This window comes from Pleurodeles waltl, chromosome 10 (assembly GCF_031143425.1).
Source record: "Pleurodeles waltl isolate 20211129_DDA chromosome 10, aPleWal1.hap1.20221129, whole genome shotgun sequence".
Classification (NCBI taxonomy): Eukaryota; Metazoa; Chordata; class Amphibia; order Caudata; family Salamandridae; genus Pleurodeles; species Pleurodeles waltl.
In genome coordinates, this window is record NC_090449.1 from 14,183,466 (window position 1) to 14,208,583 (window position 25,118).

At 51.6% G+C, this 25,118-nt stretch overlaps 1 protein-coding gene across 1 annotated transcript in view; it reads left to right on the forward strand.

Annotated features, from left to right (window-relative positions):
* The window catches only part of SLC6A8 (solute carrier family 6 member 8), a 151,527-nt gene that overhangs the window by 19,119 nt on the left and 107,290 nt on the right, over window positions 1–25,118 (forward strand). The window contains exon 2 of the mRNA XM_069209413.1: window positions 1,233–1,364. Within this exon, the coding sequence (XP_069065514.1) occupies window positions 1,233–1,364 (132 nt within the window). The remainder of the gene's footprint in view (window positions 1–1,232; window positions 1,365–25,118) is intronic.

The window sequence follows — 25,118 nt, forward strand, 5'->3', positions numbered from 1 at the left end:
ACAGACTCATAGATGTGTCCCCACACAATTCCAGTCAGAATATGAATATATGAATGAATGATGTTACTTGTAAAGCGCGACCACTAGTCAGAAAGAGTGTCCCAGCGCTGTAATAAGTCTAACGGGGTGGGGGGGACACTACTTACTGGAGAGATGTGTCCTCGTGCACTTACGGAAGGCAGATGCATTTCCTGTGCTTGTTGTCAGCTGCAATGGGAGCTGATTCCATATTTTGGCGGGACGCACCAGGAAAGGTGAACGCCCCGTCTACATCTTCTGAAACAGGGGATGGGGGGGCGGGGGGGCGTTGGGGGGCTTACAGGACCGAGGATTTCTGCTAGGGTGGTCCGTTTCCATTCTCTTCTTCATACCACTGTCTCCTTCATCCGCAGGGGTCTTCCTCACTCAATACACATTCTCACCTACATTGACCCTCTCTCCTTCCTCCACAGGAGTCTTCCTCATTCCTTACACACTCTTATACACATTGACTCTCTCCCCTTCCTCCACAGGAGTCTCCATCATTCCCTACACACTTCCATCTGCATTGACTCCCTCTCCTTCCTCCACAGGAGTCTCCCTCATTCCTTACACACTCCCACCTACATTGACTCTCTCCCCTTCCTCCACAGGAGTCTCCCTCATTCCTTACACACTCCCACCTACATTGACTCTCTCCCCTTCCTCCACAGGAGTCTCCCTCATTCCTTACACACTCCCACCTACATTGACTCTCTCCCCTTCCTCCACAGGAGTCTTCCTCACTCCTTACACACTCCCACCTACATAGACTCTCTCCCCCTCCTCCACAGCAGTCTCCCTCATTCCCTACACACTCCCACCTACATTGACTCTCTCCCCTTCCTCCACAGGAGTCTTCCTCACTCCTTACACATTCTTATATACATTGACTCTCTCTCCTTCCTCCACAGGAGTATTCCTCACTCCTTACACATTCTTATATACATTGACTCTCTCTCCTTCCTCCACAGGAGTCTTCATCATTCCTTACACACTCCCACCTACATTGACTCTCTCCCCTTCCTCCACAGGAGTCTTCCTCACTCCTTACACATTCTTATATACATTGACTCTCTCTCCTTCCTCCACAGGAGTCTTCATCATTCCTTACACACTCCCACCTACATTGACTCTCTCCCCTTCCTCCACAGGAGTCTTCCTCACTCCTTACACATTCTTATATACATTGACTCTCTCTCCTTCCTCCACAGGAGTCTTCCTCATTCCCTACATCCTGATTGCCATACTTGGTGGAATCCCAATTTTCTTCCTGGAAATCGCGCTGGGCCAGTTTATGAAGGCGGGCAGCATCGCGGTCTGGAACATAGCGCCTCTCTTCCAAGGTAAGCGCTATCTGGAGCTGCAACTCTGTAGGGCGGTGTCTCAATCTCATTCCCTCTCTTTCTTTCCCTCAATCTCTCTCTTGTCCCCACTCGCTCTGTCTCTCTCTTGCTCTCTTTTTCTCTTCTCGCTCCCTCATTTTCTCCCACTCACATGGTCTCTCTTTCTCCCTCCCTTTGATCTCTTGCTGTCTCTTTCTTCCACTTGCACGACGTCTCTCCCTTTGTATGTTTTCTGTGTTGCACTTCCAGTATTTCTCTTGTTCTCGCTCTCTGTCTGTCTGCCCTCTCTCGCTCTCTCCATCCCGTGCACTTGTTGTCTGTCTCACCGTCTCACTCACTCTCTAGTTCGGGTGCCAGCGCATCTATCCTTCATGTTATGCTCTCTCCCTCTTTCTTTCTATTTCCCCTCTTTTTGCACTATGTTTCTTCCTCTATTGTTTTTTCTTCTCTTTGCCACTTTCTTTATAAATCCCTCTTTATCATTTTCACTCTTTCTCCACTCTTTCCCACTTTCTGTTTTACACTCCCCTAAAGGTGGCCAGGTGGGCACCAAGGTGGGTTCTAGATGGAGAGAGGGCGAGGATGCCTGGTGGGCACCAAGGTGGGTTCTAGATGGAGAGAGGGCGAGGATGCCTGGTGGGCACCAAGGTGGGTTCTAGATGGAGAGAGGGCGAGGATGCCTGGTGGGCACCAAGGTGGGTTCTAGATGGAGAGAGGGCGAGGATGCCTGGTGGGCACCAAGGTGGGTTCTAGATGGAGAGAGGGCGAGGATGGCTGGTGGGCACCGGAGGTGGGTTCTAGATGGAGGAGAGGGCAAGGATGGCTGGTGGGCACCAAGGTGGGTTCTAAATGGAGAGAGGGCAAGGGTGACTGGTGGGCACCGAAGGTGGGTTGTAGATAGAGAGAGGGCAAGGATGCTTGGTGGGCACCAAGGTGGGTTCTAGATGGAGAGAGGGCGAGGATGGCTGGTGGGCACCAAGGTGGGTTCTAGATGGAGAGAGGGCGAGGATGGCTGGTGGGCACCGGAGGTGGGTTCTAGATGGAGGAGAGGGCAAGGATGGCTGGTGGGCACCAAGGTGGGTTCTAGATGGAGGAGAGGGCAAGGGTGGCTGGTGGTGGGCACTGAAGGTGGGTTCTAGATGGAGAGAGGGCGAGGATGGCTGGTGGGCACCGGAGGTGGGTTCTAGATGGAGGAGAGGGCAAGGATGGCTGGTGGGCACCAAGGTGGGTTCTAAATGGAGAGAGGGCAAGGGTGACTGGTGGGCACCGAAGGTGGGTTGTAGATAGAGAGAGGGCAAGGATGCTTGGTGGGCACCAAGGTGGGTTCTAGATGGAGAGAGGGCGAGGATGGCTGGTGGGCACCGGAGGTGGGTTCTAGATGGAGGAGAGGGCAAGGGTGGCTGGTGGTGGGCACTGAAGGTGGGTTCTAGATGGAGGAGAGGGCAAGGGTTGCTGGTGGGCACCGAAGGTGGGTTCTAGATGGAGAGAGGGCGAGGATGGCTGGTGGGCACCGGAGGTGGGTTCTAGATGGAGGAGAGGGCAAGGGTGGCTGGTGGTGGGCACTGAAGGTGGGTTCTAGATGGAGGAGAGGGCAAGGGTTGCTGGTGGGCACCGGAGGTGGGTTCTAGATGGAGGAGAGGGCAAGGATGGCTGGTGGGCACCAAGGTGGGTTCTAAATGGAGAGAGGGCAAGGGTGACTGGTGGGCACCGAAGGTGGGTTGTAGATAGAGAGAGGGCAAGGATGCTTGGTGGGCACTAAGGTGGGTTCTAGATGGAGAGAGGGCGAGGATGGCTGGTGGGCACCGGAGGTGGGTTCTAGATGGAGGAGAGGGCAAGGGTGGCTGGTGGGCACTGAAGGTGGGTTCTAGATGGAGGAGAGGGCAAGGGTGGCTGGTGGGCACCGAAGGTGGGTTGTAGATGGAGAGAGGGCAAGGATGCTTGGTGGGCACCGAAGGTGGGTTCTAGATGGAGGAGAGGGCAAGGGTGACTGTGTTAGTTGCCTCCATTGAACTTCCGGTACCTCATACTTCCGGCTTCTGTGGGGCATTTGTGGCGTGAAAGGGTGGACAATGGGTGAATACCCCAGCTGCCCCTTCAGGCTCTTTCTTCTCTCTCCAGGGCTAAAGAACTGGAGTAACACTGAGAGGCGGCCCAGAAAGGATGACGGAACCAGAGCAGTATTTATTCTTAATGCTACCCCCCTCCCCCCCAAATGTCCAATATACTCCCACACGGGGCGACCCAGAGTATGACTGAGCTCCACTCTCCCTGTTGCACTTCTTAGGATTAGTCAGTCTGCTCTACAGGGGGTGCATATGTATTGCAAGCCGGGGGTGTGTCTGGCCCTGAGCATGCCACCCCCGGGTCACCTTGAGCCGTGGGACCTCCTACCGTAGTATTCACTCACGAATACACAACATATAGGACAGAAAGTGAGCGGAGTAACCCTGCCGAGCCCGACGTGCTCCCGGCTCCACGGCGGACAGCCCGTGATCCTCGGCATGTGAGTCCGAACAACGCAGGTGTGACGTTCTCCTCACAGGACCGGGCTCTAACAGACAGATTACTACTTTTATTTTATTTTTATCAGTTTTTAATTTTTGCATCACCAAATGGTTGTTATGTTTAACAAGGCAAGCATCATTCATCGTGATACAAATATAGTTCAGGTCGAGAATAGCTCCAGGATACACTCTCCAAGAGTAAATAAATCAAATAACTTCACATTGCGCAGGGAACCAACGATAAGTCCACCGCTTTCCTCATATTTTAGCATGCTTTTTAAATTTAAATATTTATATTGCAAGGGCCCCACCATTCTTGACGTCAGAGCGCTTTACATACATGTAGGTACCCATGCAAGGGTTCTCAGTCCAAGGGTACTGTTTACAGGTATGACAAGGACAACAGACTGAAGAGATAGTTCATTATCAGGCGAGCTCCTTGTGTTTCCAAACTTCAAGCGAGTCTTCCAGCTGATGGAGGGCAGAGAGGGAGCTCCAACCGAGCTATGAACTCTCCTGGGGAAGGCTAGATCCAGGGAGCAGGGCTCTGGCCCTCTGTACATTTCAGTCAGTTTAGTAGGAAATCTTCCATCGCTTTCTTCAATTCAGTTTAAAAGTTCGTTCTGGACGCTGAGATGTGTTTTAGATCAGTGGTTTCCAACCTTCTGACTTCTGTGGACCCCCACTTTATCAATACTGGAACCCCGGAACCCCACTGAATCATTATTGGAATCTGGGGACCCCCGCGGAGTCATTACTGAAAGCAGGGGACCTAATCTGTTAAAATTATTAAATTTTCTAGGCAGTCGCGGACCCCCTGAGGAGGCTTTGCGTACCCCCAGGGGTCCCAGGACCACAGGTTGGGAACCCCTGCTTTAGATTGTATCGGGGTCCCAGAGAACTGGTCGAGCAGTTTTTATTTCTTTACATTTAGGACTTTTAAACAAAGCACTTCCATTTGTTCCTTGAGCTTTTATTCATACATAGCTTCATAATTTCTATCCCATGTATGTTGGAGAGGTGTGGTGGAGGGATTTGTATGTGAGGCAGGCAGTTCTAAGAATGGCTCATCTAACCATCAGAAGCCAGGTTAGTCATTTTAAAACTGGAGCGATATGAGCACACTTTTTCAAATCATAGATCAGCCTCGCCGCTGACTTCTGGACTATTTTTAGGGTGAAAGACTACGGACTGACACATAAAATTTTCTTTTCACGAAGAGTAGTCGAAAATTGTGCACTACATTTTTGAGAATGGACAAGAATTTTGCAATGTGAGTTAAGTATTAATAGGGCAGTTCACAAAATTGTGAATGGTGGTGAGTCACAATCTAATTCATTAATATTCATGAGTTAGGTTGCAAATTGTGACTCATTGTGATTGGATATCATTAAACGGGTGGTGGCCTGCTGTGCTCAGCAGACCACTGGGTCCATGATCATGTAATTAATATAATTAAGGAAAAGGGTTCGCAAATGTCTTACGACCGCAACTTGGGGATCTGTAATTTTCAATATTTGCAACAGGTTTTCAGAAGCAAAACATTGACACATACCATAGTAAATCCCTTTTTTAGAAAAGGTGCCCCAGACATGCCCCATCCAAATAGTGATTACTTATGCCTTTCTAAATCCATTTTGAAATTCCATAACATACATGCATGCATTTAGGACATTAAAAAAACATGTTTCTGTTGCAATCTTTGTGCTTTTGTGAATCATACTCTTTGCCCTGCAAAACAGCTTTGTAAGCCAGGCCCTAAATTTGGGGGTGTCTGTGAGAAGTGCAATCCCACAGTCTTGTCTGGATGGTCATAGGGACTGAACTGAGGTCTGAAGGCCTTGGGTACAGATCACGTTCTTCGAGTTGATTAAGGTGAGAAGTCTCCATTGGGCGGTCTTTGCTATGTAGCTTCTCTGGCACATCAGTGAGGTCTATCACCTAGAACAAAAGTCGAAGATTTGAATTATTTTCAGTCATTGACAAGCTTCCAAGAAGGTTTGAGGCAATAATCAGCACATGTGGGACCCCCATCTGCAAAACTCGAAATCAGGCCCTTTGTCTTGTGAGATGTAAGTGGTAGGAAGTGATTGGGAAGTCAGGATGGGGTCATCGCAGGGACACTTCTCAGTGATTCTGTCCCTAGTGCAGACCTTGTAGAGATGAGTTTCATCAGTACATTGATGTTCACTCTGACCCACTTCTTCGAGGTCTTCGTTTGTTGGTAAGGCGTGAAGGACAGATATGGAACTTTCTGGAACCGTACGAGGGAAAGGTGGGGGAGCCGGGGAATAGTCTCTGATCTCAGCTACATTAGATCTGTTTCTGAGGTAAGATCTGGGCCAGTGGAAGACACCGCCATCAAAGGTTGTGGTAAGGATGAAACGCCAGGAGGCAGGCGCTAGCTTTGTCCGTGCGCCTAAAGATCTCCTAAGTGACCATGAAAGTTGCTGTTTCTGTACTGCAACTCTCCCTGAAGCCAGATTGGTTCGAGTCTAGGAGCTTGTTTTTGTCTGAAAGCTCCTTCAGTTGCACGCTTATGGTGAATTCTAACATTTTATCCTTAAAAGGGAGCTCAGTTATTGGTCAGAATGAACTGACTGGCTCTAGGTCTGCCACGGGCTTGTTTAGCAGAGGTGTCACCTGGCCTCTTTCCAGGGAGTCTGGGAATAGTCCACCCAAGGGAGCAGTTAAAGGTCTTTCACCACTGTGGTGAGCATCAGTCACTTCAGCTTTAGTTTGAGAGGAGGAGGCACCATCGTCCTGTGAGGGGGGGGCTCAGGTGTCAGTGTTTTCTTCAGAGAGTCTTCAAAGACTGGTCCAAAGTCTCCCATATGATTATCTCCCTTGCACTTCTTTTGATGGTGGTCTCTCTCCTTGGGGTGGATGTCCACCCCTCTCCTCATAAGGCTAACTTTAGAGGTGCCTTAAGAGTGGGTTCAGGAGGTTTGCCTTTTGTTGATTATCTTATGAGGGTCTTCGTTCTGTTGTTTCCTGTGCACACCTTGTTCTGGAAATCAGATGCTTGGGCCTTTACAGAGTTCTTTTTGTCTTGTTTCTCAGCTGTTGTAAGATTGTTTAGATTTTAGATAGATTTTTTCACCTTATATTTTCAGAGCTCTCACAGCTTTCCTTTTATCATTCAGTTCTTTAGATAACCGAGATTCCATAAGTTTTGTTCTCTCTCTTTGCACCAGTGTTGGTGGCGGTCACCAACGTAATTAGATGTTATTTATGTTTTCAGTAGGGAGGTTTGTTGAGCTGCTGTGTTTCACCCCGGAGAATCCTACGTGATGTTCTGTTATGTGGACTTGCAGAGCGTGGAGATCACCTGTGAGGGTTTCGAGGCGCTGAGTAGGGCAGACCTGGAGAGTGAGGAATGCATAGTGCCTGTTTCGTCTGGAAGAGCCATGTCCTGAGGGTCCTCAGAGCCCCCTGAGGGAGGGGCAGGTTCTGGGGTAGTCTGTGAGGTTGTTTCTGGTCTTGGCTGCGAGGTATGAGGAGGAGCGTCCTCCGCTTCTGGTTTTCTTGATGCGAGGGAGGTGTGCTCTTGCCTGGGATGCAGGTCGAAGGTGTCTGGTGGGTTGAGGTTGGCTGGGCCGGTATTGTGGAGAGCTTTGTAGGAGAGGGTGAGTAGATTGAACTTACATCTTTCCCGGACTGCGAGCCCGTGGACACTGTTGAGGTGCAGAGAGATGTGGTTATTTCGTGGGATGTTCAGGATGAGTTTGGCAGTGGTGTTTTTGGTGGATTGAAGTCAGCATAGAAGATGGGCTGGGATTCCGACTTAGCGGGTGTTTTCCATAGTCAAGTCTACTTGACTTAATTGTCCAGGTTTCTGTATTTAATCATAGAGCGCTTGGATTGTACTCTAAGCACTGTTTAGCTGACAGGTCGTCCCTGGACCTCATTCCCATGTGACAGAGTGCGCAGGAGCAGATCACCCAAGCCTTATAAATGTACCTCTTTGTTAGACCCAGTTTCCTGGGCACTAGGGCATTAGTTATGTCATTTCAATGTATTTCACCTTTCTCTCCCAATCACTCATTCCCTTTCTCTCTACATATATATCTTTATTTCTCCTTCCTTGTAGACCTTCTTTCCCGTCACTCTACCTCTCTCTACCCACCCCGCTCTCTCTTCTGAGTCTATTACGCTACTGCACACCTTACACACCCCTCCCTCTATCTCTTTGAGGGCAGCTCTGTTTCTCTCTCTCCCCTTCTCTCCTTCTCCCTGGTATTCTCATTTTCTGTCTATATCTGTCTCTCAGCCCCCTCTTTCTGTATTTTATCCGCCTTCTCTCTGTCTTATATATATATAAAAATATACGGATCCCGTCGTGTCTTGACTGCATCCACCAACGTGAAAGACGCGCAGTGCGGCCATCAGCAACACCAATAATATACAAAAACAACCCCCCTTTCCAAAAACAAAGGAAACTCGAAGTGCAGAGCCCGGTTATCATGCAAAGATTCAATGGCAATGCGTTTCGATCTATACAAGATCGTCCTCAAGGGCTCTTACGTTCAAAGTGCCGGTCACCAGTAGGTACTTATTGTTGGGGCCATGTTTCCATAGAAAAGCGTTTTTTGAATTGCCTATATCTTTGACACCGTTTGACGAATCTTCACAAAATTTTCCATAAAAAGTGTTGCAGTGATTCTTGTTGCGCACAGAAAGTTTTGGGGTGATCCATGAAGTGGGGGAGCAGAAGAACAAGGAGTGGTCAAAACAGTTGTGTTTCCCCTGCTAATTCCCATAGGACCCATAGACATGTCTACACCCCGAACCACTGGGCGGAATTACACCAACTTTGGCAGAAAGCTAGCTTTCGGTACACAGACTGATCTTCTGCTTATTTGGTGTAAATCCATTCAGTAGTTTTTGAGAGATTGAGGGAAATCCGAATTTGTATATCTCTGGCCACAAAGTATTCGAGAGAAAAGATGAGCTCATGCAGAGAAATGCACAGCTCTGATTGGCCAGGAAGTGTTGACAGCCATCTTGGGACTTGTCTTGAGCAGAATCCCTATAAAAAAGTTTAAAAAAGGACCCCTTACCTCTGGTGGTGGGGTCCCAGAGGGACCTCCCCTTCAGAGCAAAAAGGCATTTTTTTGCAGCAAAATCACGATATTGATGAATTTGTGGGAAAAAAAAACAAGCGCAGGCTCACGTGCTTGTTTTTTGATAAGCCCCCGGGTGGGCCAGGTCCCGGAGGCATTGATAATTTTGAATGTGGGGGTGTAGGGGACACACAGCCCCCCTGACAGCCCGGGGGCCCCCTACCTCCCCAGGGCGATTTATGTCATTTATGTGGGGGGGGGCCCGCGCCCCGGGGACCATCACCTTCCCGGAGCAAAATGCGTGCATGGTATTGGGGAGGTCCATCAGCCTCCCCCCTGCACCCGCGGGTCCACCACCCCCCGGGGCATATATTGTATTCTGTGCGGGGGCACATGCCCATACCGCACACGGCAACCATGGGGACCACCACCTCCCTGGGTCTTTGTTAATATTGAGTGCAGGAGTGCTGAGTGGCCCCCCCGCTCCCCAAGGGACCACCACCTCCCTGGACTATATTTAAATTGTGTGCACTGGGGGCCGCATGGCCCCCTGTTGCCCCAGGGATCACCACCTCCCTGGGGCAAAGAGTTAGTAAAGTGAAGGTGGTCCATTTCGGAACCCCTGTAGGCCCGAGGACCATCACCTTCCCGCGGCTTGTGCACATTGGAGGGGGGCCACGTGACTCCCCCTTATGGAGCCATTGATGGCCCAGGGGATCGCCACCCCTCTGTGCCGGCTCCTGCTATGTCCCGGGGGGACCACCCACTGGACATAGTTGTTTTCTGTGGCTTGGCTGCAGCTTTAAAGCTGCAGCCAGGCCACAGCAAACACTCCTGTTTCTGACTGCGGGACCTGTTTGTCAGGTCTTGCTGTCAGAAAGCAGATCTATCATCTATGTTCCCTGCACACAGGTGTGAGTGCAGGGAACAGACATGAAAGGTTTGCTTTAGCAACCATGGAGCTGCTGTTAAAAGCAGTTCCTTGCCTGCTGAAGCAGTGGGACCCCTGGGGAGGCCTCGAGGCTTCCCCTGCGGTCCCAGATAGCCAGTAAAGGGCAACTTCTAACTTTAAAAAAAAAAAACATGTAGAGACCACGGTGAAAGCTCTTGAGGGCTCCCTCGCAGTCCCAGATAGCCCATAAAGGGCTAAAAAAGTTGGTTGAGGAAAAAAAATGAATAGCTCTGCATTGAGGGTTTGAGTCCAGTTGGACTTGTTTTATTTTTAAATGACCAATAAATTTTTCTTTTTAAATTGTACAGAAATATCTCATTCTAAGTATATCAATCATCTAAGCCTAAAAAAGTCTCTATCTCTCTCCCTCTCTCTCAATCTCTTTCTCCCACTTAGACACTTATGCACGCACTCACAAACCCACTCAGACACACACGCACCCACTCACAGCCCTAGTCAGCCCCTCATGCAGCCACAGAGTTACGCACCCACTCAGACACTCATGCACCCACTCACAGACCTTCTGACACCCTCATGTGCCCACTCACAGACCAGCACGCACACTGACGCACCCACTAAAACACTGATGTATGCATTTTCACTCCCAGACATACACTCTCACAGCCACTCTCACCCCCTGATATACCTCCTCTCACCTATTCTGACACCCTGAGAGGCCGCTGCCAATCTTTGCCGCGCACGGCCAAAGGGCAATGCATAACATGGGGTTGGGTGGTTAGGGGGGGTTGGCCGCAGGAACTGGCTGCAGGCCAGCCCTTGCGGGAAAACTCTGCTGCACACGGGTGAAGGCTGGGCATGGTGCAAGGTTGGCTGGGTGCTAACTAACTGACTATAACTGGTGCCTTAAGGTAACTAGAACTCGTGCCCCTGCCATGCACAGTTTTGTTGTCGAAAATTTTACTGCAAATAGTGCATTGATATCATCAATGATGTATCAAATATGTCATAAGTGCCATAATTTGTGGGCAATTACCAGTGCATGGCAAGGGCGCGAGTTATAATTACCTTAGGGCATGAGTTATAGTTAGTTGAGATAACTTTAAATATAATTGGTGAATATATCTATGGTTTTGTACGTTTCAAATGTGAGCCTAACTATAACGTCGCTGTAACCTTTGTTTTTTCAGTGAATTTCTGTGGGTTTTTAAAATTCTACTTTGTAGCTATAACGTCCCTGTAAACTTTGGTTTATACATAAATATATATATATATATATATGTATATATATATATATATATATATATATATACACACCCCTCCTCTAATTCTATCACCACTCTGTTCCTTTTTTGCCTCTTTCCGTCAATATACCCCTCCTTCTCTCCTTGTACGTCGCTCCCCCCTTCTCGACCTGCCCACCCCCTCCAGCCCCACCCTCTGTCTGCGGTTATGTAAGAAGCTCTCCAAGGCTTGATCAAAGTCTCCTGAGCCATGTCCCCCTCGGTGTGTGACGGCTACTTACACATTATGGGAGAGGCAGCTGTCATTCACTCCTGCCCCTCCCCAACCACTGAGGCAGCTGTTTACACGTTCCGCGAGAGGCAGCTGTCACTGACTCCTCCCCGACCCCCACTGCGACAACTGCAGGCATTATAGCAATATCCTCTCCGACTGTCTCTCTGCTTGACCCTGTGAGAGATTATGACGTTATCCTATGATCCCGGAGGTCTCTGCTCTCTGACTGTCTCTCTTCATGATCCTGTGAGAGCTGCTGGCATTATCCTGTAAGCCTATGGCCTCTGCTCTTTGTCTCTGCTTGCTCCTGTGAGAGCTGCTGGCATTATCCTATGATCACGGGGGCCTGTGCTCTTTCACTGTGTCTCTGTCTGATCCTGCGAGAGCTGCTGACATTATCCTGTGATCTTGGGGGCCTGTGCTCCCTGTCTCTCTGGCTGAGCCTGTGAGAGCTGCTGACATTATCCTGTAAGCCTATGGCCTCTGCTCTTTGTCTCTGCTTGCTCCTGTGAGAGCTGCTGGCATTATCCTATGATCACGGGGCCTGTGCTCTTTCACTGTGTCTGTCTGATCCTGTGAGAACCGCTGACATTATTCTGTGATCTTGGGAGCCTGTGCTCCCTGTCTCTCTGTCTGATCCTGTGGGAGCCGCTGACATTATCCTGTGATCTTGGGGGCCTGTGCTCCCTGTCTCTCTGTCTGAGCCTGTGAGAGCTGCTGACATTATCCTGTGATCTTGGGGGCCTGTGCTCCCTGTCTCTCTGGCTGAGCCTGTGAGAGCTGCTGACATTATCCTGTAAGCCTATGGCCTCTGCTCTTTGTCTCTGCTTGCTCCTGTGAGAGCTGCTGGCATTATCCTATGATCACGGGGCCTGTGCTCTTTCACTGTGTCTGTCTGATCCTGTGAGAACCGCTGACATTATCCTGTGATCTTGGGGGCCTGTGCTCCCTGTCTCTCTGTCTGATCCTGTGGGAGCCGCTGACATTATCCTGTGATCTTGGGGGCCTGTGCTCCCTGTCTCTCTGCCTGAGCCTGTGAGAGCCGCTGACATTATCCTCTGGGCCGCTGCTCTCCGACTGTCTTTGTCTGACCCAGTGACAGCTGCTGACACACCCACATTACTCTATTTAGATGAAAAATTACCACTCAAAAATATATAAAGGAATTCCCAGTGCTAACCTATGACAGGAGCAGCCCTCACTGTATTGAAAAACGAATTAGGCTGTTTGTGACTATTAGGATATGTAAAACATAAAAGTACATGTCCTGCCTTTTACCTACACAACACCCTGCACATAGGGCTGCCTAGGGCCTACCTTAGTGGTGACTTAGATGTACTAAAAGGGAATTTAGGGCCAGATGTATCAAACATTTTTGCGATCGCGAAAATGTATTTTGGTATATAACAAGTCCACTTTGCGATTCGGTAACTTGTTACCAAATTGCAAACTGGATTTGGACTACATACCGATTCGGTATTAGGAAGGGACGTGTCGAGGGCGTCCATTCCTAATACCGAATCGCAGAAGTATGTAGGATTATTTTGTGACCGTGAATGCGGTCGCAACACAATCGCAGTGACCACCAGTGTCACACTGGTGGTAACCCATTCGCAAAGGAGAAGGGGTCCCTACGGGACCTCTTCCCCTTGTCAATGCATGCGAAAACGTTTCATTTTACATTTTTAAATGCATCCCGTTTTCCTGTAAGGAAAACGGGCTGCATTTAAAATAAATTTTAAAAAAAGCTTGCTTTATTGAAAAGCAATCACAGACATGGTGGTCTGCTGAGCCCAGCGGGCCACCATCCCTGTGATTGTAGCCATTCACAATGGCTCGCAAACTGCGACCTACCTCATGAATATTAATGAGGCAGGTCCATTTGAGATCTGTTGCGAATTGCAGTATGAAACTCCTGGAGTTTCATACATTCCAATAGCTATTACTTAATTGTGATTCGCCAAACTTCGCAATTAGGTAATCGCTATTGTGAAGAATGATACATCTGCTCTTAGGTCTTGGCAAGTAGTTTGAAATGCCAAGTCACTGTGGCAGTAAACTGTGCTGCAGGCCCACTAGTAGCATTTAATGTACAGGCCCTGGGTATATTGTATATCACCTTACAAGGGATCTACAGATAAATGAAATAAGCCAAACATATCAAGTTTTAGGGGAGAGAGCACATGCACTTTAGCAGTGATTAGCAGTGGTGAAGTGCCCTGAGTCCTAAAGGCAACAAAAAGAGGGTCAGAAATATACGGGAAAGTATGTGGAACAGGTGAAATGACACCCTGGATCGATATGTGACTACAAAGGCATGTCCCTGACTCCTCCTACGTAGCATATTATCCTGATAACCCAGGGACCCAGAATGAAAATATTGTGGGGAAAAGGCTGATTGTGTCCGTCAGATGTTGTGTATTTGTCCCGACACAATTGTGTTAGGTTCACTGACATTTTCAAATGACATTTTTCTGTGGCATGTCGCTCATCAAGTCCCGATGGAATCCCAGGACCCTAAGGCCATTACACTTTAGGATTGTTATTTCCATAGGCACCCCTCTCATACCATGAACACCACAAATAAAGGGATACCTAGGTGTTCTGAGGTATTTTATTCGAAGACCTCGGCAGGAGAGTATCCAAAGTGCTCCCTGGGATGTGCTGGAGCGATCCTGGTTTTTAGGAACCATGATGAGACCCGACGATGAAGCATGAAAACAACAGGGTGTGTGCCACTCCCCACCTGGGGATCTGGACTTATTTTTCATCCTCAGACTGTGTCCCAGAACGAGAGAAAGAAACTGAGGGGTGTTTCATTCTGTTCTCTACAAGGCACAGAGGTATGAAATAACCACACCTTACAAATATTTCTGTGAACGAGAAAACTTACAAAAATGTTTGTTTGTTGGGAAACAAGGACGTACCTGACAAGTACAGAATGTATCATGTCTCTATAATGTATACTGTGTCGTAGTTGAGGGGCAAGGGGTGGATTCACACAGGTGGAAGGTATGTTCTTTATTTCATGTTAGGCCCTCAGGTTACAGTGGCACCCTGGTAGCTCCTGACAAGGATGACAGGGGGCAGCCTCCCTTTAGCTGTGTGTAACTTCAAACTTCACCCAACACACGGATACCAACATCCCAGGCATTGTCACATTCTCACAGCATCACCCACAAGCCCCCATTGCATGTCCACACTGCCCTCAACACCCAAGCCCGCGCCGCATGTCCACACCGCCCAGGCATGCACACTCTACCCTCCACACGCAAGCCCCCTCCGCATGTCCACACCCCCTAGGCATGCACACTCTACTTCTCCACACGCAAGCCCGCTCCGCATGTCCACACAGCCCAGGCATGCACACTACACCCTCCACACGCGAGCCCGCTCCGCATGTCCACACAGCCCAGGCATGCACACTATACCCTCCACACGCAAGCCCCCTCCGCATGTCCACACCATCCAGGCATGCAGACTCTACCCTCCACACGCAAGCCCCCTCCGCATGTCCACACCGCCCAGGCATGCACACTATACCCTCCACACTCAAGCCCCCTCCGCACGTCCACACCCCCTAGGCATGCACACTCTACCTTCCACATGCAAGCACCCTCTGCATGTCCACTCAGCCTAGGCATGCACACTCTACCCTCCACACGCAAGCCCCCTCCTCATGTCCACAAAGTCCAGGCATGCACACTCTACCCTCCACACGCAAGCCCGCTCCGCATGTCCACACACTCCAGGCATGCATGCTCAACCCTCCACACGCAAGCCCCCTCCGCATGTCCACACCCCCTAGGCTTGCACACTCTACCCTCCACACGCAAACCTGCTCCGCATGTCCACACCGCCCAGGCATGCATACTATACCCTCCACACGCAAACCCCCTCCTCATGTCCACAAAGACCAGGCATGCACACTCTACCCTCCACACGCAAACCCTCTCCTCATGTCCACAAAGACCAGGCATGCGCACACTACACGCAAGCCCGCTCCGCATGTCCACACAGACCAGGCATGCACACTATACCCTCCACACGGGAGCCCGCTCCGCATGTCCACTCAGCCCAGGCATGCACACACCCTCCACACGCAAGCCCCCTCTGCATGTCCACACCCCCTAGGCATGCACACTCAACCCTCAACACACAAGTCCCCTCCGCATGTCCAATCAGCCCAGGCATGCAAGCTCAACCCTCCACACGCAAGCCCCCTCCGCATGTCCACACCCCCTAGGCATGCACACTCTACCCTCCACACGCAAGCCCCCTCTGCATGTCCACACAGCCCAGGCATGCGCACACTACCCTCCACACGCAAACCCCCTCCGCATGTCCACACAGCCCATGCATGCACACTCTACCCCCCACACGCAAGCCCCCGCCAGATGTCCACACCGCCCAGGCATGCACACTATACCCTCCACACGCAAGCCCCCTCCACATGTCCACACAGCCTAGGCATGCACACTCAACACACAAGCCCGCACCAGATGTCCACACCGCCCAGGCATGCACACTATACCCTACACACACAAGCCCCCTCCGCATGTCCACACCCCCTAGGCATGCACACTCTACCCTCCACACGCAAGCCCCCTCTGCATGTCCACACAGCCCAGGCATGCGCACACTACCCTCCACACGCAAACCCCCTCCGCATGTCCACACAGCCCATGCATGCACACTCTACCCCCCACACGCAAGCCCCCGCCAGATGTCCACACCGCCCAGGCATGCACACTATACCCTCCACACGCAAGCCCCCTCCACATGTCCACACAGCCTAGGCATGCACACTCAACACACAAGCCTGCACCAGATGTCCACACCGCCCAGGCATGCACACTATACCCTACACACACAAGCCCCCTCCGCATGTCCACACCCCCTAGGCATGCACACTCTACCCTCCACACGCAAGCCCCTCCTCATGTTCACACCCCCTAGGCATGCACACCCTACCCTCCACACGCAAGTCCGCTCCGCATGTCCAAACAGCCCAGGCATGCACACTATACCCTCCACAGGCGAGCCCGCTCCGCATGTCCACTTAGCCCAGGCATGCACACTATACCCTCCACACGCAAACTACCTCTGCATGTCCACACCCCCTAGGCATGCACACTATACCCTCCACACGCAAGCCCCCTCTGCATGTCCACACCCCCTAGGCATCTACACTATACCCTCCACATGCAAGCCCGCTCCGCATGTCCACTGAGCCCAGGCATGCATACTATACCCTCCACACGCAAGCCCCCTCTGTATGTCCACAACCCCTAGACATGCAGACTCTACCCTCCACACGCAAGCCCCCTCCGCATGTCTCCACAGCCCAGGCATGCACACTCTACCCTCCACACACAAGTCCCCTCTGCATGTCCACACAGCCCAGGCATGCACGCTCAGCCCTCCACATGCAAGCCCCCTCCGCATGTCCCCACAGCCCAGGCATGCACACTCTACCTTCCACACGCAAGCCCCCTCTGCATGTCCACACAGCCCAGGCATGCACACTCTACCCTCCACACGCAAACCCCCTCCTCATGTCCATAAAGACCAGGCATGCACGCTCTACCCTCCACACGCAAACCCTCTCCTCATGTCCACAAAGACCAGGAATGCACACTCTACCCTCCACACGCAAGCCCGCTCCGCATGTCCACACAGCCCAGGCATGCACACACCCTCCACACGCAAGCCCCCTCCGCATGTCCACACCCCCTAGGCATGCACACTCAACCCTCAACACACAAGTCCCCTCCACATGTCCAATCAGCCCAGGCATACAAGCTCAAACCTCCACACGCAAGCCCCCTCCGCATGTCCACACCCCTTAGGCATGCACACTCTACCCTCCACACGCAAGCCCCCTCTGCATGTCCACACAGCCCAGGCATGCGCACACTACCCTCCACACGCAAACCCCCTCCGCATGTCCACACAGCCCAGGCATGCACACTCTACCCCCCACACGCAAGCCCCTGCCAGATGTCCACACAGCCCAGGCATGCACACTCAACCCTCAACACACAAGCCCGCTCCGCATGTCCACACCGCCCAGGCATGCACACTATACCCTCCACACGCAAGCCCCCTCCACATGTCCACACAGCCTAGGCATGCACACTCAACCCTCAACACACAAGCCCCCACCAGATGTCCACACCGCCCAGGCATGCATACTATACCCTACACATGCAAGCCCCCTCCGCATGTCCACACCCCCTAGGCATGCACACTCTACCCTCCACACGCAAGCCCCTCCTCATGTCCACACCCCCTAGGCATGTACACTCTACCCTCCACACGCAAGCCCGCTCCACATGTCCAAACAGCCCAGGCATGCACACTATACCCTCCACACGCGAGCCCGCTCCGCATGTCCACTCAGCCCAGGCATGCACACTATACCCTCCACACGCAAACTACCTCTGCATGTCCACACCCCCTAGGCATGGACACTATACCCTCCACACGCAAGCCCCCTCTGCATGTCCACACCCCCTAGGCATGCACACTATACCCTCCACATGCAAGCCAGCTCCGCATGTCCACTGAGCCCCGGCATGCATACTATACCCTCCACACGCAAGCCCCCTCCGTATGTCCACACCCCCTAGACATGCAGACTCTACCCTCCACATGCAAGCCCCCTCAGCATGTCTACACAGCCCAGGCATGCACACTCTACCCTCCACACACAAGTCCCCTCTGCATGTCCACACAGCCCAGGCATGCAAGCCCCCTCCGCATGTCCCCACAGCCCAGGCATGCACACTCTACCTTCCACACGCAAGCCCCCTCCGCATGTCCACACAGCCCAGGCATGCACACTCTACCCTCCACACGCAAACCCCCTCTGCATGTCCACACAGCCCAGGCATGCACCCTCAACCCTCAACACACAATCCCCCACCAGATGTCCACACCGCCCAGGCATGCACACTCAACCCTGCACACACAAGCCCCCGACAGACGTCAAGTCAGCCCAGGCACACTTAGTCCCCCACATCCTGTTCATTCAATCCCGCATACACACTCAACCCTCCACATCATGTGGTCTCAGACCCTGCATACACACTCAACCCTCCACATCATGCGGACTCAGACCCCGCATACACACTCAACCCTTCACATCATGCGGTCTCAGACCCCGCATACACACTCAACCCTCCACATCATGCGGTCTCAGACCCCGCATACACACTCAACCCTCCACATCATGCGGACTCAGACCCCGCATACACACTCAACCCTCCACACCATGTGGACTCAGACCCGCATACACACTCAACCCTCCACATCATGCGGTCTCAGACCCCGCATACACACTCAACCCTCCACACCATGTGGACTCAGACCCCGCATACACACTCAACCCTACACACCATGTGGACTCAGACCCCGCATACACACTCAACCCTCCACATCATGCTGTCTCAGACCCCGCATACACACTCAACCCTCCACACCATGTGGACTCAGACCCTGCATACACACTCAACCCTCCACATCATGCGGACTCAGAACCCGCATACACACTCAACCCTCCACATCATGCAGTCTCAGACCCCGCATACACACTCAACCCTCCACATCATGCGGTCTCAGACCCCGCATACACACTCAACCCTCCACATCATGTGGTCTCAGACCCCACATACACACTCAAACCTCCACATCATGCGAACTCAAACCCTACATACACACTCAACCCTCCACATCATGTGGTCTCAGACCCCGCATAAACACTCAACCCTCCACATCATGTGGTCTCAGACCCCGCATAAACACTCAAACCTCCACATCATGTGGTCTCAGACCCCGCATAAACACTCAAACCTCCACATCATGCGGACTCAGACCCCGCATACACACTCAAACCTCCACACCATGCGGTCTCAGACCCCGCATACACACTCAAACCTCCACATCATGCGGTCTCAGGCCCCGCATACACACTCAAACCTCCACACCATGTGGACTCAGACCCGCATACACACTCAACCCTCCACATCATGCGGTCTCAGGCCCCGCATACACACTCAAACCTCCACACCATGTGGACTCAGACCCCGCATACACACTCAACCCTCCACATCATGCGGTCTCAGGCCCCGCATACACACTCAAACCTCCACACCATGTGGATTCAGACCCCGCATACACACTCAACCCTCCACACCATGTCCACTCAGCCTCTGCATAGAAAGACACACCAAGGCGTTAGTTGTGTGTTTTTCATATGAATTGCGCTGTGTGTTCCTTTCTGTGGTGTGTGTGGGGGAGGGGGTCTTTTCTGTACAGTTGTGTGTTTGAGTTGCGCTCTGTTGTGTGTTTGTGTGTGTTGCTATGTGTGAGGATGTGTGTGCGCATGCGCATATTTTTATCACTGCTTCAAAATACCTATGTCCCAGGACTACCGGTTTGCCTTGTTTCTAGTCAGTTACTGACCTTGGTAAGAGGGTAACTTGTCACGCAGTGAAGTCCGTTTGCATTTGAACATTTTCTGTGCGGGGTGGGCGGGGTGTTTCCTGAGACTGAAGGGAGGGGCCGAAGGTGAGGCTAGAGTGATGGAGGCGGGATGGGACCCCCGGGCTGCGGTGGGCGAGGGTCGTTGTCTTTCATAAGCTCTGAGAGGGTCAGAGGTGAAGGACACAGGGTGGAAGCGACGGTGGCTGCTGAGTGGGGGGATTAAACGTGCCCCCTTTCAGCTCACAATGAAGGGGCCTTTGTTATCACTCCCTTGTAGTGACCAGGGAGGGGGTACATGCTTAATACCCGGGCTCCCTGACATCTCAGGGTCCACCCGGGTACCCCCCTCACCAGCCTTCTTGCTTGCAGTGACCAGGGAGGGGTGCTAATATACTACCCGGGCCCTGGTATCTCAGGGTTCACCAGGACCTCCTGAGCCCTCTTGTCTGCAGAGACCAGGGAGTGGCACATATTTACTACCCAGGCCCTGGTATCTCAAGGTCCACCAGGACCCCTAGCCCTCTTGTCAGCAGTGACCAGGGAGGGGTACATATTTACTACCCCGGGCCCTGGTATCTCAAGGTCCACCAGGACCCCTAGCCCTCTTGTCAGCAGTGACCAGGGAGGGGTACATATTTACTACCCCGGGCCCTGGTATCTCAAGGTCCACCAGGACCCCTAGCCCTCTTGTCAGCAGTGACCAGGGAGGGGTACATATTTACTACCCCGGGCCCTGGTATCTCAAGGTCCACCAGGACCCCTAGCCCTCTTGTCTGCAGAGACCAGGGAGGGGCACATATTTACTACCCAGGCCCTGGTATCTCAAGGTCCACTAGGACCTTTTGAGCCCTCTTGTCTGCAGAGACCAGGGAGGGGCACATATTTACTACCCTGCAGACCAGGGAGGGGCACATATTTACTACCCTGCAGACCAGGGAGGGGCACATATTTACTACCCGGGCCCTGGTATCTCAAGGTCCACCAGGACCTCCTGAGCCCTCTTGTCTGCAGAGACCAGGGAGGGGCACATATTTACTACCCTGCAGACCAGGGAGGGGTACATATTTACTACCCGGGCCCTGGTATCTCAAGGTCCACCAGGACCTCCTGAGCCCTCTTGTCTGTAGTGACCAGGGAGGGGCACATATTTACTACCCTGCAGACCAGGGAGGGGTACATATTTACTACCCGGGCCCTGGTATCTCAAGGTCCACCAGGACCTCCTGAGCCCTCTTGTCTGCAGAGACCAGGGAGGGGCACATATTTACTACCCTGCAGACCAGGGAGGGGTACATATTTACTACCCCGGGCCCTGGTATCTCAGGGTTCACCAGGACCTCCTGAGCCCTCTTGTCTGTAGTGACCAGGGAGGGGCACATATTTACTACCCTGCAGACCAGGGAGGGGCACATATTTACTACCGGGGCCCTGGTATCTCAAGGTCCACCAGGACCTCCTGAGCCCTCTTGTCTGCAGTGACCAGTGAGGGGACACATTTAATTCCCCGGGCCCTGGTATCTCATGATGTACTAGAACTCACGAACCCTCTTGTCTGCAGTGACCAGGGAGGGGTGTAAACTCCTCCGTATGGCGTGTATACTGGGGAGGTGACCCCACAGCAGTCGCTCCCTTGTCTTGTGATCTTAAAGTCTACAAGATAGTTCCAAAGGGAAGGATGGATGCAGGCAGGGCCCTGGTGGGGTCTTCCTGTAGAAATATTCATTAATTTACCTAGGCACAAGCGGTTTAGGGACAGATCTAGGCAGCAGAGTATCTGAACAGAGGCAGCCAAAAGAAGGGTACAGTGATACCAATTATAAGGCAGGGTGAAACCGAGAAAATGAAACAGAACCTCACCCCGGAAGAGAAGGGCAGCGATACAAGAGGGATGTGATGTGGGGACTACAAAGCAAATCACTGGTTGGCTGATCCTGACACGCTAGACTCTCAAGGGGGGGACTACTCCTCCCAGACTGCTCTCTGGCCCCAGGAGGCGGCCATTCCCTGCCACAGCTGCTCACACTCGACATCAATGAGCAATATAAAGCGCCTGGGAGCACTCCGCAGCGCGGGACACAATAGACTCTAAGGGAGGACTACTCCTCCCAGACTGCTCTCTGGCCCCAGGAGGCAGCCATTCCCTGCCACAGCTGCTCACACTCGACATCAATGAGCGATATAAAGTGCCTGGGAGCACTCTGCAGTGCGGGACACAATAGACTCTCAAGGGGGGACTACACCTCCCAGACTGCTCTCTGGCCCAAGGAGGCGGTCATTCCTTGCCACAACTGCTCACAATCACCATTGAGTGCTATAAAGTGCCTGGGAGGTCTCCGCAGCGCAATGCGCTAGACTCTCAAGGGGGGACTACACATCCTAGACTGGCCCCACGAGGCGGCCATTCCTTCCCACAGCTGCTCACACTGGACATTAATGAACGCTATTAAGCACCTGGGAGCACTCCGCAGCACGGGACGCACGTGGGGCAGGCCCGGGCCAAGGGCAGGCCCATCTGCAGCCGAAAGAGGCTGAGCTGGGCCACCTTTCTGACATCTGGCAAAAGCAGGGTGAGTGGTAACTTCAAATATTTCTATCAAATCATAGCTGGAGGGGGATTTCTGACTCACCCTCCCAAAGCTGTAACTGTCTAGCGCTTGAGAAGTGCATTGGATGGAAAACAGTGGCTGGATAAATTGGCAGAATGGATAGGAAGAGGACTGTACAGAATGGTGAATAAACAGTAGGGGGCAGGGGTCACCAAACTCAACTTTAGACTCCTTTCCCGAGCGGTTGGGGTAGTTTCAAAGGAGTTAGATTTGGCAGAGAGGTGCCTTTCAATGGAAATGAGTGACTGGTAGCGAGTATCAGCCAATGATGAGGTTTATGACCTCTCTGGTAATGAAGACAGTCGGCCTGTGGTACATCAAGATGACTTGCTTAAATCATCCCTGGCAGCAGCTGGAAATAATGTTGTGGAAGATCTCCCAAGAAAGGGCAAGGGGACTTTGTCTGACTCCCCTCCTGGCTGTAGTAGCCCTCCACTCAGGTTGAGAGAACCTCAGAAGAAACCTGGGAGAAAACCCAAAGTGGCTCTGGTATCAAGGAAGGTATTCATGCCAGTCAGTGTCAAGTCCCCGGCTTTAAGAATCTCTTGGTAAAATTCAAGGAGATGGTTAAGGCATGCCATTTGCCGGTAAAGGAGAAATTGCAGGCCTTGGAAGCAGCAGTTTCCCTGTTGTATTCCTGGGGGAGGGGGCAGTACAGCACCAAAAAAGTGTGGGACTTTGAATCTTGAATGTTACGGCCCTATCCTGGAAAAGGAAAACCCAGCAATTCAGGAAAGTGTTACCCAGCAGTCCCCACACCATCCAAATACAGGCAACCTTGTAAAGCATGTAAAGACGGCCCAGGAAAATTTGTGTAGAACTGCAGGTGAATCTAGTAGAGATGGTATTAGAGAAAGACCCGTGAGCTGGACCGGAGAGAATGCAGTGACGGGTCAAGAGCGGAAGAGGGGTCAAACTTTCAACTGTTGTAAGTTCTCCCTCTCGCCCTTTTGGAGCTTCCCCTTGACTGTGCTCATATGTGGTAATACCTACAAATGTTCCACTGTTAGCTTCGGGTGTAAGCGAATCCACTGAACAGCTAAAGAACAAGACAGGACATTGGCTGAATGAAAACTATGATTTTAACTGCAAGGACATTACGGATATTTTATTTCTTAGAAGGATTGGGTGGATAGGCCCCCTGGAAAAGGAAGCACAAGGGGAGTGTATTATAGTGAATTGTAGATACCCGGGTCTCGCCCAGCGTCTGCTCTTGTACGATACACTGATCCCCAGGCGAGTGAAAAGACTGGTATGGCCCCTCTAGGCTTCTTTTATAGGCACACCCGGCCCCCAGATGGTTTCCGAGCCAGGGACCTTCCCAAAATGCAGGAGGGTCGGCAACCACTTGCAGTGGAAAATAGATTTGTTGTACTCTCAGACCTGGAGGAGAATGACTGATGGTATGAGCGGGTGCATCCGTTAACGCAGGAGAAAAAAGATAAGATAGTTTCATGGAGGTCGCCTATTACAAACCCAGGTCTGGGAGGGTTGGGTGATGTGTCTTCTCTGACTCGGCTAATCTCTTGGAATGTGGCAGGTTATGACGCTAAGCTGCAAGATGGGTAAAGTTTATTTCAGGCTATGATTTCATTTTACTTCAGGAAACCTGATCAGAAGGTGCTGCGGTATGGAATGGATTCCAAAGGTTTTCTGTTCCGGGTGAATGGGTGTCTGGTTGTCGCCCAAAAGGGGGTTTAGTCACCCTGGTTCGCAGCTCTGAGATTGCTAGAGCATATCAGTTTAATTGTAGTCATCGGGGTCTCCTCAGCATTTGGGTGGTATTCCCAAATAATTATAACGTCCTTTTGGTAAACTTCTACAATGCAATATGGGATTCTGGTTGCCAAATCAGGGCCCTTTTCTCGGCGTTGCAGATATTGAAGGGAAGGGCCTGGGGTATGGGATTCCATGCAATTGTACCTGGAGACTTTAATGCAAAGATAGGGGGCTATTACACTGTTGAGAATCATTTTGAGCGGGATTATAGTATGCTTGCACTTGAGGATATACAGGATGCGAGGGGAATGTCCCTTATTAAGGGGTTACAGAGCCTGGGTTTGCAGAATACTTTTGACCTGGAATCTGCGTGTGAAAAACAGGTACCACATTTTGTGTGGAGAGGGGCAGGGTCGATAATTGATTATATCTTTGTGTCCCCTTCAGTGACAAATTTGGTTCAGCATGGAGAGGTGAAAAGGCAGTACTTTAGTGATCACAACCCCCTCACGTCCTCCCTAAACTTCCCATACAATATGTGCACATCAGTGATCGGGGGGCGGTAGGTTTGAGAATAAAGGATCAGGGCAGGAGACTTGGTTGGAGACAGGTGAGCATCCCACAGGTAGTGAAGAGGGTGGTGAGACAAAATCTAAATCTGGTGATAGGGATTCTTTTGGCTGAATCCCCCTCACCTGGGGAAGTGATTGATGCTGCAAATAAAGTAATTGACGCCATCAAGGAATTCATGGCCAAAAATGAAGAGGCCATTCCTAAGCATGAGGGAGGATGGTTTAGCAAACGCTGTTATGTGGCGGGGAGATCCCTGAAGAGGGCATTGAAGGCACAGCCCAGGGATAAGTGGGAGTGGTGTGCGGATCAGTATATATTTGCTCTGAAGGAAAGACAATAGCATCTCAAGGGGCCGGCTTGGGAGGATT